Here is a 17849-nt window from a genome sequence, read left to right as displayed (position 1 = left end):
TCAATATAAAGCAAAGTTTCTAGCATCAATATAATCTGATTTATAAAATGGAATTTTACAGTTACTTTTAGTAATATTTGGTATTCAATCAGTCGAAAGGCTAAAGACATATACATATAAGAATTCACTTCATGAACATCTGGTGAATTTTAAAAGTTTTAAGAATATCCAATGTACGTTTTACCTAGCGTTTGTACGATCATTGTTTTCAGTATTTGTTAATATTATATTTTATATACATCGTTTATAGATATCACTATTTCGTATTTACACAACATAACTGTGCTGGAAGTTAAAAGCAATCACAAACATAACAAATATTAACCAGTGTTGATTTCATGAGGATTTTGATCCTCATATTTTCATATTCATATATATTGCTTTATTGAAGTCTTTTTGCAAGGCATCTGGAGCTGAATCAGAATTACTTTTCCAGAAAACATCTTCACGGTTTTCATCCATTTGTTTAAGTTCACTATACTGATTACTGTCTTTCAAGATTTTATCAAGTTTCTCATAAGGATTTTGTGGAAGAGCGTCCGTACTTGTGTCTTAAGCGAAATCCAAAGTATGATTAACAATATTACATTTAAAAAGCTACCATAAGATTACATTAAACTTATCAATAATTTCATGAATTAACGAATCGGTCCAGTTGCAAATTTATTGACATAATACCTAAGTTAATTACAAACGTAATCATGTAAAACGAACATTTAATTAAAACACATTATCTATTCTCTTTAAAATAATATCATAATATAGTATCTACAATAAGCATACACTTATAATTAGAATTACACAAGAAACAATGGAAATACCTGTGTTGTTTGGGTCATTCGGTTCTATGTTTGCTCCAACTGTATTAAGATCGATGCCTCCGTATTCAGTTGTAGAATTTATCTTTTGTGTTGATGGTCCTACACATTTAGATTATATAAAATTGATTTTAGTTTGAGTATGAAAATTAATTCATTACTGTTTCGTTTTAAAAACGACAATGTAAGCATAACTCCAATTGAAAAATGTAATTATTTATAATGTATACAAAGTCCTTTTTCTTCAGCTTGCTTACGAAATTACTGCAACAAAATATCATAATAAAAAAGCTAGACAAAACTGTCATAGAACTGCTACAATACCTCTAACATTGGTATTTAACGATATTTCACACCAGTTTATATGTGCCAAAAACATACACCTATAATTAAGTATGCATCTTAATCAAATATATTTGCACATTTGTATGAAACATTTATGACATCAATTAAGGTAACCAATTATAAAAAATTGAATAAAGATTACAAACCAATAGTGTTTTGATATACGTTTTTACTTGTGTGTTGATATCTCAGCTTAAACCTGAAATTTATGCACAATTATTAGACATCCAATGCAAGGAAAAATAAATTAACAATAAATTTGTTAATCTTTATTTGTTTGACAATTCTTTGATTCAACAATCATAGATACATTTGTGTAACAGTTGCGATATAAGTACTGTTCTCATAATGTATATATAAAGTCAAGTAAATAAATGCACTTCAAGAATATTAATATGTTTGTACCAAAGGTATTTTTGATTGGCACCTTACATGGATCAACGGTTTTTAAATTAATTTACCTTCTTAATGTGTATATACCAATGAATAGTATAAGCAACAACAGGACAGCACCGATACTAATCCCTATAGTTGTCCCGACGAAGCTGGTGTTACCATCTATATGCATCCCCTCTGAAGAAAACGCACGAAATAGTTAATATCTTAAACGTTTAAAAAGCTGGAAGTTTTGCTGTTGATTGTTTCAGATAAAATAGGTGACATTGTATGAAATTAGAGTATAAATCATGACTTAAGTAAAACAACTTTTAAATATGTTACACTAAAAACAATGAGAGTACCTTTGGTCTTGATTTCAAGACGTGCAGACAACTTAGATGATCCTAACATATTAACAGAATGTAAAAAGATGTAGTAGACAGAATTGCTTGACAATCCATTTATCGTATAAATAAGTACTGGTTCCCCTGTGTCTTCTATTTCTTCGTGTGTCCAGTGTTTCTGTAGTGATTTGGAGTAGTTCAATACAAAATGTTGGGGTTTTCCACCATTAAAAGAAGGAAACCATTGTACTGTTGCAGTTGAAGCTGTTGTTAATTTGTTGAGAACACGAAAGCCCGTCGGAGGATTTGGTCTGTCTAATGATAAATACCGGCATTTGACTACGATTATGCGATTAAACAAAAGAAACTTACATTTATCAGTGCTGTGTTATATCCTGCATTTAAGTCAGTGGTTAATGGAAGTTGTATTTGTATAGTAATGAAAACATTATAAAGCTATATTATAATTTGATATCAATAAAATAACAAACGTCAGAATTTACTGTATTTTTTACCTTTTAACCAGTCAATAGGCATGATACGAATGCAAAGTTATACTGCATAAATGCTTTATGAGTTCCAATTAATTCATTAGTATTAAGAACATACAAAATATCATTTACATTATTTTGTACTTAGTATCATGAATGATAAAATTGGCAATCAATAATACAATGGGTACAAGTGTGATACTTTTCTTTACATTATAAATTTTAAACGTTTATGGATATTGCATATTAAATAATATAACAGCATATAATGTCCAATTATGTGTTAATATGCATATTTTATTTAATATAAATAAATAATTACCTCTTTTTATAAACATTTTATCAAAGATTATTTGGAAAGTAATATAAGTACATAGAACATGAAAGTGTGCATTAAAACTTTACCTTCAGCGTTGATGTAGTAGTTTTGTATGTATGAACCAACATCATTAGAAATAATTAGCCTATATCGCCCGAATTCGGTCTCCATCAAGTTGTATATAGATAGACTTACATTTAACTCATTATTTGATATATTGATATTGTTGTTTGATGTAACACTTATCCAATTAGACATTGAATATTTCTGCCAAATAACACTTTCTGGTTTAGGGTAGGCAAGGATAGGAAAATAAAGAACGGCAGTAACATTACTTGCTAATGTTAAGTTTGTAGTGAATGGAACTGTTGGATTAGCTCTCGGTGAACCTATATCAAATCAAAATAACATGATATGAGCAACTTAATTCGTTTAATACCAAAACAAACATAAAACTAGCATATATTATACACATTTGTAAAATTAATGATGTTTAGTGTTGTTGAATAATATAATTTATTAGATTATTCAGTGTAATTTATCGCTATTATTTGCTGAAATTGACAAGTAATATGTGTGTTAGTTTTGAACTACATATGTATATCAAACGGTTTGTATTGAAATTCATTTGCAAAATTTACTTGGTTTACAATTCATATTGCAAATACCGTTCATTAACTGTGTATGTATTGCAAACAGTCAAGTCTACTAAATTTGATATACAGTACATTATGTTCAAGGAAAAGTAGAACAGTTTTGCTATCTCATATTATTGAGTTACTCGATTCTGCTTGTATTTATATCATGTAAAAACAGAACTTAAGTTTTTATATACTTACATCTTATAAATAAATTCAGTTGCTTTGTTGAACCGACTCCGATGTTGTGTTTGTTTTTGCCGAAACAAGAATAGGTTCCAGCATCTGTACATTTTGCAGAGCCAAGTGTATAACTCAGCATATTTGAATGAGTCCAAACCAAAGATGTGTCCGTCGTAAATCGTAGACTTGTATTCGAAATTGGTTTACTGTCAATGTCGCATATAAAGGTAACGTTGTCATATTCAGTTGTTGTAACATTATGCTCAGATTTGTATCCATGCACAAAAAACTCCTTTATTGTCGCATAGTCTGAAAAAAATCATAAATTAACGTCATGGTAATTGTTATTCAATCACTAAACGGAAAAAATAGTAGTTTAATAAGTATGTAGAAACTAATGTTTTGCAATAGATAAGATAGATAAACAATATTTCACTTATTGTGTTGAGTAAATAGCTGTAAGACAATTTTTAGAACTACATGTTTATGATATTATATGGTTCATGCAAAGTAGATAGTACATACAATCTACAGATAGATGCCACATTTTACTGTCTGTTCCTTTAACAGGTGATTGTCCAGTTGGTGTCATAATGTTGTAAACACTGCAGTTGTAATTCATGTCGTCATCCCTTGAAATGTTACGTATTGTTATATATTGACTTGACCAGGTCATATGCCCCTCAGATGTCCATAAAAATACCGTTTCCTTTGGGTTTCCATGAGTTACCGAACATGAAAAGTTAAGAGTATCTCCTTCTATAAATGTCAGGTTTTCTAATGTGTTGATTGTAGGCGGATCTAGAAACGTTTCAAACGTCTAATAGATAATTCATTATTCATATCATGGCGACATTACATTTTATTTTTATTTTCTTATGATTTTTTTAGTTCTATTTATTTTTTTATGAGATAGGGGTGTGATAATTATTGCTTTTTTATTTGTTTTTGTTTGTTTTGGGATGGGGTTGTTTTGTTGTTGTTGTTGTTGTGGCATTTCATTCCAGTTGTTTTGAAGGCTGAGCACCACTGAGGTACAAAGCCATAACATATAGTTTGAAATCTTAATATGTTTATCTTCTTTTATGTAAGGTTTCCTAACGTGTTTGAAAGCGGATAAACAAGACGTTTCAAACTTCTATTTATTTTCAAATCAACCTTTTATTTTTTCAATCATCTATTTTCGTACACACGCACTATTTTAAAACGATTTGTATTTGAAGATACAGATAAAAATACCTGCATGTAATAGTCTTAAACATACTTAATCTTTAGAGAAGCATCTTTCCAAACATTTGCTCATTTGTACATGTTGACATGACTTGTGATATTTGTACTTGCCATACATAATTACATAGTTAAAATGGAAAATTGCAAACATAATGCTCGGCTAACAAATGTTTGCCCTAAATTTCAAATGTCCTAGAGTTCTTCTGATAACATTGAACATATTCTAGATTTTTTCTGATAATTTTTGTTACTGTCAGCTTAGTCACGGCGTGTTTTAGCGTTTGTAACAGGTCATTACGTTTCAAATATTTGATATTCTTAAACATAATAGTAAACATGATATATGAACCATTTACAGTAGTTAAAAATAATCTTCTGCCTTAAAAAATCAAGGGATAGAAACATTTAAAATTTGAAGTTTAGAAATAATTATAATAAAAATAAAAACATTGTATACATTTGATTTTATCTTAAAAGTGGCGTCTACAATTATCGATATTTTACCAACATTATGATTATTATAACAATGCTTGTTTTGTGACGTTATTTCTTTCCGAATTAGTTCGTATAATATAGTGCTCATACTAGTTTGTTTTCTTGTATATATAAAAAACATTTCCAGGCTGGAGGTTTCTTCGAACAAACAAAGAGCAAATTTCGAACTTCCAGTTCAACTGAAGAAGTAATACTAAGGCACTCTCCCTACAATATTACGAGTGGGTACATAAGTAGAACAACCGCTGTTCCGTTAGCAAGCCAGATACACGTAGCTTCCTCACATAAAAAAATTCAACATCCCTGAACGGATTTGAACCCATAGCGGAAAAGGACAAATGCTTTGAAATCAGTGACCTTTATTTTACAAAAGTTCTAGAGAGCTGATTAAGCCATGGAACTACATGTCAATATTTATTTTAGTTTTTGTTACGAGTGTTTTAAGTTAATTTCGATAAAGTAAAGTAGTACAATACTTACAAAGAACATGGACTTCAACAGTGCTTCTACTTGAACCATTCTGTATTCTCTCGGTTGCGTTCATTGTATTTGTAACAAGACACGTATAATTTCCTTCATGCATTTTTTCCGTCACCAGAATTTGCAATGTTTTATTGAAAGTAACTGGTATGCGTTTTGCTTCCCATTGATAAGTTGGAGGGGGCTTACTATTGCTACTGCAATCCAACAACAGTTGTTCGTTTTGTATTATATATATATTTCCTGACACATTTAATGAACCGTACGTGAGTATTGGTATGGTAGGAGGATCTTCAAACAAACAAAAATGATAAGTTACTTGATACTTAAACAATTGAATGATATAACGCAACTAATGCTAAATGAGAATATCTTAACATTTGAAATATAGCCGGCAAATACACTTTTGAAACCCTTGCTAATGCGTCTTAATTTTATGTGCATAGATATTGTAAATTTGTAAATAAATAGCACGTATAATTTTCACCGAAGAAGTTATCATCTTAATATTATTGTTAAATTATTGCTGAATATGTTTACTTATCTGAGAGAAAGAACGATTGTTAAGTTCAAACTTACATAAGACTTTGACTTTTATAGACACAGAGTCATTTCTTTCCATTTGAATTGATTGACAAGTACAAAATCTATCAGTGTCGGACATTGCCCGCCAAGTATTTGTCACACTTTCTGCTGTAGAGGAGCTGCCAGAATTAATTTCATTATCAAAACATCTAGTCCATGACAATAATGGCTTAGGATTTCCTCCAGTGATGTTGCAAGTTAAAGTACCTGAGTTATTTTCAATAACATAATAAATTCCATTTGAGAGAAACCCATTTATCATTAGGGTGGAATCAGGTGGATCTGAAAGACATATAAAATTCAAATTTTGAAAATATGAATAGAAAAGTGGTTTAAAATATTAATTTAAACCAAAATTAAAACAGACAATAAAAAACAAAAATGAAAATTAAAGTTTTTAAGTTAATTTAGAGCCATGATGAAACAATAAAGTTACGCTATATGAAGGAAACATAGAGAAAAATAGAATCCCCATAGAAGGCCAAAAACGACAAAATTGAAAATATTGCATGCTCAGTTTGACTGAGTCTGTTAGACTTACATGTGACATTAATTGATATTAAACTTGATGATATTTCTTCCTTTTGCACTTCCGACTTGGAGACAATACAACACAGCTTCCGACCGTTATTTGTTCTGCTAGGTTTGTAATTAAGAGCACTCTCCGCTGAAGTCATACCTATATGGTTAGTTTTATTTGTTTGCTCTCCAGTTAATTCCAAGTGGTTGTGATCCTTTAGAATCCATTTAATCGCGGGAATCGGCCGACTATAGGAAGTTTTGCAAGTAAACAGTGTCGTATTATTTTCAGAAATCTGTATGGACTTCGCAAAGGGCGTGATAGTCAATGTTTTAACTGGAACTATAATTAAGTGAGACATCATAAGCTTTTAATCATTCTCTCTAAAAATATACATTTGTTAAAATATTGAAAACATTGTCATACGTCAAGTGTTGTCGTAAGTATGTTTTTGTATTTTAGGTTTTCTTAATAATTTTATTTTTTACTTATTTATAACTTTATTTAATATACATAAACATCGTAACAAATCTTTTAAATAACAATTTAAGGTTTTAAAGGATACATATTGTCGTTGATCCTATTGTCATCTGAAATAAAACTTCGCATAGAGTTAGTGTCAGTTAAAAGTATAAATGTTTTGTAATAAAACACCAATATGAGTTATAGATTCAGTATTGAGCTTATGAATGCTTTCGGAATTATCATTATCAAAACGCAATTTGATGTTAGTTTTACGTCATTCGACAACAAAAGTAAGAGTTTGAAATGAAGCATTGAATTCAGTGTACTGTTATGTGTGTGCTAAATTGTTCATATAGTGCCTTATGTTTAATAAGTCATATCTATTCTACAAAAATATAAACAGCATTTCAGTGTAGAATTGTTTAACATGCTAGGAAAATACCGAGTATATCTAATTAGTCATTCGAGAATACGATATTTTATTTTTATAAGTACCTTTGACCAATAAAGATGCTTTTTGACTGAGGATTTCTGTCATATAAACGACTGCACAAAACCAGGAAGTATTGTGATCAGCACTTGAGATATTTGATATTTGTAAAGAGACGGTTGTTTCGTTCTTAGAATCTTTTTCGCATGTGCACGTGGTTCTGTCTTGTGTTGTTATGAGAACACTACAATCATGTGTTTCAAAATAGCAGATATTGCTCTGATCTTTTCGCCGCCATGTCATTCTTAAGCCAGTTCCATTGTGAACACATTTGAAGGAAACGTTGCTTTTCTCAAGCTCATCAATCACTTTTGGAGTGATCACGATGTCAGTTGACACGGATTCTAAATCATGGACAAGAAACTAAAATATCATTAAAACTAAGCTTTTCAAATACATATATATGTTATATTGTCAGTTACTTATTTACTTTTTAGATACACAAATATGCCCAAGAAAACATTACAAAACATTCAAATGTATAACATATGTACCATAGCGGTTCTATCGGTAAATATTTACGGGATAATATATTACATGTATTAAAGAACATAAAAACAAGCTTATACATGCTTAGTTTTAATTAGCGGGAGGCTGTGAGTAGTTTTTATTTGCTGAAGGTTATGAGTAGTTTAATTTGCGGGAGGTTATGGGTAGTTTTTATTTGCGGGAAGATATGATTAGTTTTTATTTGCGGGAAGGTTGTGAGTAGTTTTAATTAGCGGATGGTCTATGAATGATGTAACTTAAAAACTTAAAAAACAAGAATGTTATAAAACGTGATTTAAATTTAACGTTTAAACGTTCTGTTATTGAATAAAATAGCGATTTAGAGTTATATAGATTTGCACGTCCTGTGTTCGATATAAACGATCAATTAGACTTTGGTATACATTCATCGACCAACAAAGCAATAATTGATAAATGAAATGCAGAGCATAGCAAGATCAAAGGTCGGAAACATATACATTAGTACAAGAATGTTGAATACAAACAGAAGGGGGCATACTGTAAGTTTTAAAGTATACGTTTGTCCTTAAGTCATGCTACATGTAGGAAAATCTTTACTTTAAGCCATATCGATGAGTGTTATTTGAATATTGACGTAATGTGTATGAGAAAACTGTCTTTTATTTCTTCCTGACTACATAATCATAACATGTTTCTTCACAAACATTTAAATCAATATGCCGTTTAAAGTAAGATCCCCTAATGCATTACCTCCGCTTTGAAGAGTATACAAATAGGCTAGAATTATTGCCAACTGCACTGGAACTGGGCAAGGGTCTATACACCAGAAGAGGCAGCTGTTTTTATTTATTTTATTTTTTTACATTATTTATGTATCTCTCAGACCTTTTTTGCTTTTGGAAAGAAAAAGGTGTTTGTTTATAATTGTGCAATTATTGTAGGTATTAATAGGCTAATAACACCAATCTGATTCAAATAATGGTGCATGATACTTTTCTCACTGTGGTCCACTGAACTCCAAAGGTCAGATCTAAAATATCATTTAGATAATCTCTGGGTAAAATATAAAGGGGAAAACTCCTACAGTATGGTAATTACAGTGTTGATTCTGTAGCAGATTTTTTTTTGCAAAGGATAGAATGCTTCTGCAATGCCAACATTTAGCAAACTTAGACACAGACTGACAGAGATATAGCAGTTAATGAAAAGCAGATCATTTATTTAGAGATCATCTTGGTAGTGATGTTAAGCTACACTCTTGTATTCGTCGCACAAAATGTAACCCTTATACGATACGAATACGTCATTTGCCTTCTAAAATCAGTATATTTATCGTTTATGCTTAAGAAAGCACGGATTTTATTTTGTGTATGCGCTAAAACAGAGAAAATATAGCTACGGTCTGATACGTAATAAGAACGGGTTAGTGCGAATAAGTACGGTCTGATACGGAGGAAAACGAATCACCACGGACCCATTACTAGTATATCCGTCAACAAACTCCTGCATGCTCATTTTCAAAATGCCAAAAAAAAAAATCTAGAACACGACTTCAAAGATTCTGTCGGAGAGGATTCAACCTCATCACATCCGATCCCCGAGGCGTATCAGGTCCGATTCTAGTAAGGGTTCAGTAGGAAAGCGGACCCTCATAAACAAGTTCGGCCATGGAGAGATCTTTGAAAAGACCAATCTCTAATCAACCATCTCTTTTGTCTTCTCTTACCTGATTAAATATGTAATAGTAATGATTAATGAACATTTTTGACCAATACTGCTTCTGTTTTAAATTAAACTTGCCTGTCCATTTTCAAATACGTTAAGAATTATATTTTAAGACTATGTTTAGCGTGTTAATCTTATAATCACTCAAGGGTCAGCGTGCGAGACTTATTAGACGAAGGTTCTATGTGCATATTTACTCCAATATCCGGATCCAATGTTTTGTAAAATATGAAACGTTAAATGTTATTAATATAATGTTTACCTTTATTCATGTCATCAAGCAGCTTGACCATTGCCTATTCTGAGGCATTTCAATATGCAGTTGCACCCAGTTAATGGCAAAACATCTTTTATTGAATGTTCTTAATTGTACGACAAAATGAAATCGCAAAGAATGTCTGTTTTTAACAAGAAGGTAGTATTTATACCCTTGGAAACGTACATGATACATGTTACTTAATTAATCCGTGCTTAACAGTGGTGGACCGTACCATTCCGTACCATTTTGTTTTGCAACCGTATTACCTTGATTGTATATTCACGAACTACACCAACGGAAGAGCCACGGATAAATTCCGGCAGCGTCCGTAGCTACCCGTACTGGTAAGTAGCTCTCTGTATTGTAACCGTAATCAATCGTAGTAGTCCTTGTATATCTGTAGCGATCCTTGATAATTTTTGAACATGCACAACAAAAAAATCAACCGAAGCGTATCCCTACTAGTCCGTATTAAACCGCACTGATACGTACTGGTCCGTACGAAAACCATACTAGTCCACACTGATTCAAAGGCCCCCAACTTGTCAAGGATTTCCATGGTTTGGTACGCAGAACTACGTATTTGTACGGTTAACCTACGTATAAGCTACGGTTTTAATATGGATTAATACGGCATCGTCACGGAAAGCCACGATCATAAAACGACTAATAATTTGCGTGAATATTCAATAAATGATAATTGCCTTTACTGGCTGCAACGTTATATTGAGATGGCTCGGAATGCGGAGGCAGTGGTCGAGCTGCTTGATGGCATGCTTAAAGGTTAGATATGTTAATATCGTACTACAATTCATAAGTAATAGAATAACATTTACTGTAATGTTATATTGGATCGTGAAGTTGGACTAAATATTACTTAGAACGAAGTGTCGCATAAGCCTCGGATGCTGGCCTTTGAGTGATAATAAGACTAATTAACAAGCTTTTTACTTATTTTAAAGCATAAACATTTACGATAATTAACGTAATTGTAAAATGAACAGCAAAGCAGCAGTATTAATCAAAATTTTTCATTAATGATTACTAGTCCATAACTTATCAGGTAAAAGAAGACAGAGAAGATTGTGGAGTAGAAATGGGCTTTTACGAAGACCCTTCATGTTTAGTATGAGGCTCTCATGGTGAGGACTTGGTGAGGATCCGGCGCCCTTCAAGAAATTCACTTGAATCGGCCCTGATATGTCTCGAGGGTCGGGCGCGATGAGACCGGTTCCGAATCCTCTTGGCCAGAATCATTGAACTCTGTAATTGGTTTTCAATGTGTTCTTTTCTTGTGAAGCATTATGAAAATGAGCATGCAAGAGGTTGTAGACGGATATAATATGTCCGTATAGATTTGTGGCAATTCGTTCTTCTCCGTATCAATTCGTTCTTCTCCGTATCAGACCGTACTTATTCGTACTAACCCGTGCTTATACCGTAACAGACCGTATTATATCCGTAGTTCATCCGTCCTGATTCGTGTCGCTCCGTACCAAACCGTGTCGGTCCGTAACAATCCGTATCTCTCCCGGGGCTTTTGGTGGTAAATCCGTCGATCTCCGTACTCATACCACTGTGTGTCCGTACTGTAACCGTAGCGGACTACGGTATTTCGCATTTCCGTAGTATTCCGTGAACGATTAGACCGTAGCTCTTCCGTGGCATTGTCCGTGAATATGTGACCGGGGCATATCAGACCGTGCTTATCCCCGCCTATCCGAAGTACAAAGTATTACGATCGTGGTTTTCCGTGGCAATGCGGTATTAATCTGTATTAAAACCGTAGCTTATACGTAGGGTAACCATACAAATACGTAGTTCTTAATATCAAACCGTGGAAATCGTTGACAAGTTTGGGCCTACGAATCAATACGGACTAGTACGGTCTACGTACGGACCAGTATGTATCAGTACGGTTTAAAACGGACTAGAAGGGATACGTGGTTGATTTTTCCGTAGCAAATTTGTGTGCATGTTTAAGAATTGTTAAGGATCGCTACGTAAATGTTTAAGTATCAGTATACAGTATACATGTATAGACAGCTATTAAGCTTGCGTCAGAAAGTGCTATACACATGTTAACAATGCAAAGAAAACGACCTAAGTGCAAATGCGCTAATAAACTGTAACACATTGCTGAAGAGACTTCAGAATTCAAAATAATCGAAAAAGGAAACAAACAACGATGTAAATAAGTGTTTATTGTGATACGAGGGGAGTTCAAATATGAATGCAACTAGACCAATATCTCGCTTCTAACATGTTTTGTCCGACCTATGATATGTTTGACGCAGATGGCTGTGTAGGCTCTCAATTAAAATAATACGTATGTAAATCAGTTCAGTCCAGCTTTACCCATAGCTCGATTAAAGCTACATTGTATCTTCTCTTGTATACCAAAGCCAAAAAAATGTTTGGGAAAAGGACTCCTTTCACTGACCAATACTGTCCTATATTTAGAACCGTTGTATTCTATGTATACAGGCGAAAAACCTATTTAATGAAATATGTCGTGTATGTACATGGTATGGAATTTTCTCCAATTTATTTATCATTAGGTTCTGTTTCATTTTTTTTCATAATAAATATGTTAATGTCCACACACTCTTTATTCGCCAGATCTTGCCCCTAGTGACTTTATCCTATTTCCGAGGCTCATAACAAGACCTTGCTCAAAGACAATATCAAACTGGAAAAAAATCGGTTCGGCTTTTTTCCAGTGTCCGAACAGTATAACTCAAAAATGTTATGAAAACGTTTTTAATGTTGGATTTAAGACTAAAACTTTGTAAACAGCATGGTAGTGAATATTTTGAAGGATTGAGATAATCATTTTGACACTGTATGTAAAGCACTTCTGCCAATTGACCCAGTTGCATTCATATTTGAACACCCCTCGTATAAGTTCATTATATATGTCAGAAGCAGCTGTACTAAACATAAAATTAATGCTTATCAAAACACTAACAAATTGTGTATAAAAAATGACTGTATAAATTCTCGCACTTACCTTGAATGAAACAAAGAGCAAAGACACTTAAATGGAATTTCAAGTTCTGCATTTCCAAAAGTTAGACCATCACTACATGGATATATTAAGTAACCTAAAAAGAAGTATTCCGTACTATAGTTTGCATTGTTACATAGAATCTTAACACTGTTTCAATGGGCATTTAGATGTTAAGCTTAAAGGAAGTGCTGTTCAATTGATTTACCATTTATCAATCATTTATAATATTTTTGTATCACAGAAGAATATCCATCTAAAAAACTATAAATATCAAAGAACAACACTGGACTGCTTTGGTGACAAGTTTCCGTTATCAAATAACCATCAGAAAGATATCCAATTTCTCATTACTTATACTAGAATTTAAGTCAACTACATAAAATGTGCAACAAATAGGTATTGTTAATATTGATATTGACTTACATAATATACTTACTGGTGCTTCTTTCTGGGAGTACGTGGTATGGAATTTTCTCCCATATATTTATTATTAGGTTCTGTTTCATATTTTCATAATTAATATGTGAATGTCAACTATTTCAACTATGTGCATTTTGTTCTTTGCTATATATATGATTTGTTTTACGATACAGATAAACGAAAAACATTTAAGTATGTGTATATTCTGCATCTCTTAATGTTTTACTTGAATGCAAAACGCACCTTAAAATCTAAGAAAACCATAACAATAAAGTCATTAAAATAGACATTAATTTAAGAATGATAAAATCTAGTTTAGCGAACTAAGTGATACGACCTGGCGTTATTCTGTAAAGTAGAACCTGTCTAATCCAAACTCCTGACAAAAAGAAAAGTTCGGATTTTCGTTTACACCTGCAAGATGTTTTAGTATTTGTTTGTGACATTTGGCAAAATCTGTTCGGATCCGAGATATAAATTTTCAGAGGAATAAACAAGACACACAAATTGAAAAATCGTCCAGAATTCGACTAGACAGGTTCCGGGTCCGAAAGCTTTTCACTATTGAAAATAGAACAACTAAAGTCGAGACCGAATGGAAATACTAATATTCTTATGAAGAAAACTAGTTACATAACACCTTTTCACCTTATAAGGCTCTCCAGTGATTCGTTGCTTTTTCTTTGTTTCCTTTCTAATTTTTTGCAGACTCTTTAAAATGAGTTTAGTCTTTCAATGATATTTATTAACTTAAATTAATGCCGTCAGCAATAATTCTCAACACGATGGAGAGATTTGATGATCTCTCCAATAACCTGTGAATGATATGTTTTGTCATAATATTTCCTCTATCACTGGGGTAAGATTTCTTACATGAATCACAAGTTAAAGCAAGCTCTATACTAAGTCAGTGTTGTGGTGTAACTCTTACTGACCCTGAATCTGATACAAATAGCAATAGTTTTATGTTAATAAGTTTAACCATGTAAATGATCACTTCAGCATTTATTGCTTTTACACAAGAAAGCTCTTACTTTTCCCTAGTTTTAATGTTATTTTCCTAGCTACAGAGATTGCTTCATATAATGTTTTTCGTGCAAGTGGTAAGTGAAAATCTAGCTAGTCCCAAATACGTTTTTAACATAGCAGAAACGGATAATATAACTGGTTAGAGGTTGGTTGGGATGGCATGTTTGTGCAAAGGAATAAAAGCCTTTGGTTTTCTAAGGAAATGATTCAGATAAATTTGTTGTGCAAAAACTACTAGTTCTGGTATGGTCATTCAGCTTTTATGTTACACAATCCATTAAGGCCATCCGCTAAGCACATAACAATAATTGGAGTACAAACAAGGTGTTCAGAAAAAAAACCATTGGTATGCATCAAACTTTTGAGAAAAAACAAAAAAAAACACACTAGAATTCTAGTTTAAATTACAATGCTGTCATACCACCGTCGTCTGTAGCCCGTTCAACAATATAAAAGAAACAGTATACAATTGATACCATAGCGTAATCATAAAATACATTTATCTCATTAAACACAACCATGTTAGCTTTTACCTTGAGAACGAATATCAGAATACTGGTAACTTAAAACGGCGGGGGGGGGTGTAACATTCAATTTGCAATCAAATTCTTACCATGTATGTTTAGGTCAATATGAAATTCCTTGTTTAAAACCATGCATTCTTTAAACCACCAACTGACCACGGACCAATTTTATTGATATGTCATGTCTTAGTGGATAAAAAACAATGAACACAACGTACCACAAATAATTCAAATTTCTACAAGGAGATGCTTATGTTTCTTTTTTGCATCAATAGCTCTTTATACTTTGAGAATTGCATTTTTACTATTATTTTAAAATGGGGCCTTCTAAGGCGGTTGTATGAAATTTTACGCGGATTTATGCCTGTCGGAAACAGAGCGAATACAATAGTACACACATTTAGCACTTTGTGGGCAGGTGAGCTAAAATGTGTTTTACATTTAACATTTTGCTTATATAAAATAAAGATAAATAAGAATCCCTAAAGAAGGCCCAACACGGCAAAATTGAAACATGTGAATTAAAATTAAAGAATGGAATGAGATAGCTTTTACATTTTTCTAATATTTTCAATACATTTTAGTATTCTAATATATATGACGATTAATGTTAAATGGATTCAATGACAACTACTTACGTTAAAAGGTATCCTTGTCGATAAACACAATACATGTGTATAAGTTATACACAGCTCCATAACCTGATTCGAATTTTGTATAAACAGTATCTTATGTATATACAATAAACCTAAATCGGTAGGTCAAGGTCATTTAGTGATAAATGACATAACCTTTATTATCACTAAAGAATATTCGACACAATGTGATTTCTTCTTTTTATCCAACTTCAATGAGCAATAAACAGATTATATATTATTCATATAAATCGGAATGTCATTATGCTTACCATTCACATGTAAATATAGTTAAGGTGTTAATTAATTGCATGCACGATGTTTTATGCCCAAAGTAAATTCTTCAAATACTAAATCTTATCATGCATTGTGTGTTTTCTTAAGATATTCACATATTATTGATGCTTACAAATGTTGCGTAAGCACTGTATCTAGTTTATACATGTCTTTATTAAATGATTAACCAATATAGTTTAATACAAACGAAATACTTTCGATCTGTATAGTTTTATTGAATCATAGCTTTAGGACCTTTCTGTTGAAAATATGTCAGAGTTAAATCGTATACATATACATGCACAGTGCGTTAACTGGAGTGCTGGTGTAAGTTATCGCACATTGACTGGCTCATTTGTGCTGGGCTTTACTTATTATGAAGAGCAGAGCAAGGGGAAGCGACAGAAATTTCATATTCAGATGCTCGTTCTTTTGTTACTTTTTTTCTGGGATTTCATATTGTGACCACAGGGAACGCGTTTTTATGTTTGACTATGATACAAAAGAGAAAGAACATCAAAACACTCGGCAATCTGATTTATACTCGGGGACTACGCGCCCTCGTACAAATCAAATAGCCTCGTGTTTTGATGATCTTTCTTTTGCAACGTATAATTACAACAATATTGCTTACGGACGGTAACAATTCTGTGTGTGTTCGATATAGCAGAACAGGGTATATCAAAAGAATGAAGTAATATACAACTCTAATGAAAATGAAAATAATGCAGTCGTTATAACATACTTTTATACGCCAATACCGTAAGTATTTTGTTGTTATTTATTTAAATGTTTTTTCATATATGAACTAATGAAATTATCCAGGTTATCAAATATATACTAAAATGTAAAATGTACATTTGATAATTATCATTTCAATAAATATTCCTCATATAACTTGTTGATATCTAAAAGCCTAATAACTTTATAAAAATGTTTATGTTTGATATCTTCAAGGCCCATTATGCCTCTGACATTTTATCAATTTCGTTTCACAAAACTTTTTATAATTTGTATGTGATAACATTTTCTGGAAAAAAACTAGTTCGCTAGTCTAGTATAGTATAGTTCGATTTGTCTCCTTCTTTTGTTAAGTTGGCAATTGGTATAACTAGAGTGAAATAGTGTTCTGTACGAAAGTCAAAATACCATTTTGTTTGCATGTACATGTAATCTTTGCAGCACATTACTGCACGTACAGTCCAATTTTCTTTAGTTTTTAAACATCTAAATTGCTTAAAATCTATTTTAAAAACTAGTTAAACAAAATTTAATGATTGACATTTCCTAAGAATAAAACATAAATCTGAGGCATATTGCGCCTTTAATTTACAAACGCTTTTTGAAAATTATTGTTAAATTTAATTTTGTTTATTTAAGGACCAACATTAATAGATTTTTAGTGGGTTTTTTTCACAGCCTTGAATGAAAATAACTAAAGGTCCAAACATTCGGTATGAATTAGAAGAAGAACAACAATTAAAACTTAGATGTAAAGCCAATCTTAATGTGAGCATCCTACTATTTTATTTATTTATTTCATACAAAGAAATACCAGATTTATAAAAAAGGAAAGATTCGAGTCTGTAATTTTTGTTTTACAGACCTCTCAAAATGACAAATGACAGATTTACCCCCCCCCCTCCCAAGAAAATAATCGGACCTTGAATGATGGACAAATTCAATTGAACGGTAGGACAAACAGTCTAATTTATA

General features: G+C 32.0%; 1 protein-coding gene across 1 annotated transcript; it reads right to left on the bottom strand.

Annotated features, from left to right (window-relative positions):
- Nucleotides 1-271: 271 nt before the first annotated feature.
- Nucleotides 272-15923, bottom strand: LOC132744598 (nephrin-like). Its single transcript, XM_060733357.1, has 14 exons — nucleotides 15861-15923; nucleotides 13250-13343; nucleotides 7787-8125; nucleotides 6848-7168; nucleotides 6301-6588; nucleotides 5722-6012; nucleotides 4042-4317; nucleotides 3535-3825; nucleotides 2782-3084; nucleotides 1904-2200; nucleotides 1625-1736; nucleotides 1310-1362; nucleotides 822-920; nucleotides 272-551 (listed from the first exon to the last, which is right to left on the bottom strand). Exons 2-14 carry the CDS (start codon nucleotides 13299-13301, stop codon nucleotides 355-357), a joined length of 2919 nt encoding a protein of 972 aa, XP_060589340.1. The 5' UTR covers nucleotides 13302-13343; nucleotides 15861-15923; the 3' UTR covers nucleotides 272-354.
- Nucleotides 15924-17849: the final 1926 nt, after the last annotated feature.

The sequence above is a fragment of the Ruditapes philippinarum genome, unplaced genomic scaffold (genome assembly GCF_026571515.1).
Source record: "Ruditapes philippinarum isolate M1 unplaced genomic scaffold, ASM2657151v2 ctg3830_1_1_1_1, whole genome shotgun sequence".
Classification (NCBI taxonomy): Eukaryota; Metazoa; Mollusca; class Bivalvia; order Venerida; family Veneridae; genus Ruditapes; species Ruditapes philippinarum.
The sequence above is the reverse complement of the archived record's forward strand: the minus strand, read 5'-3'. Positions and strand labels throughout refer to the sequence as shown.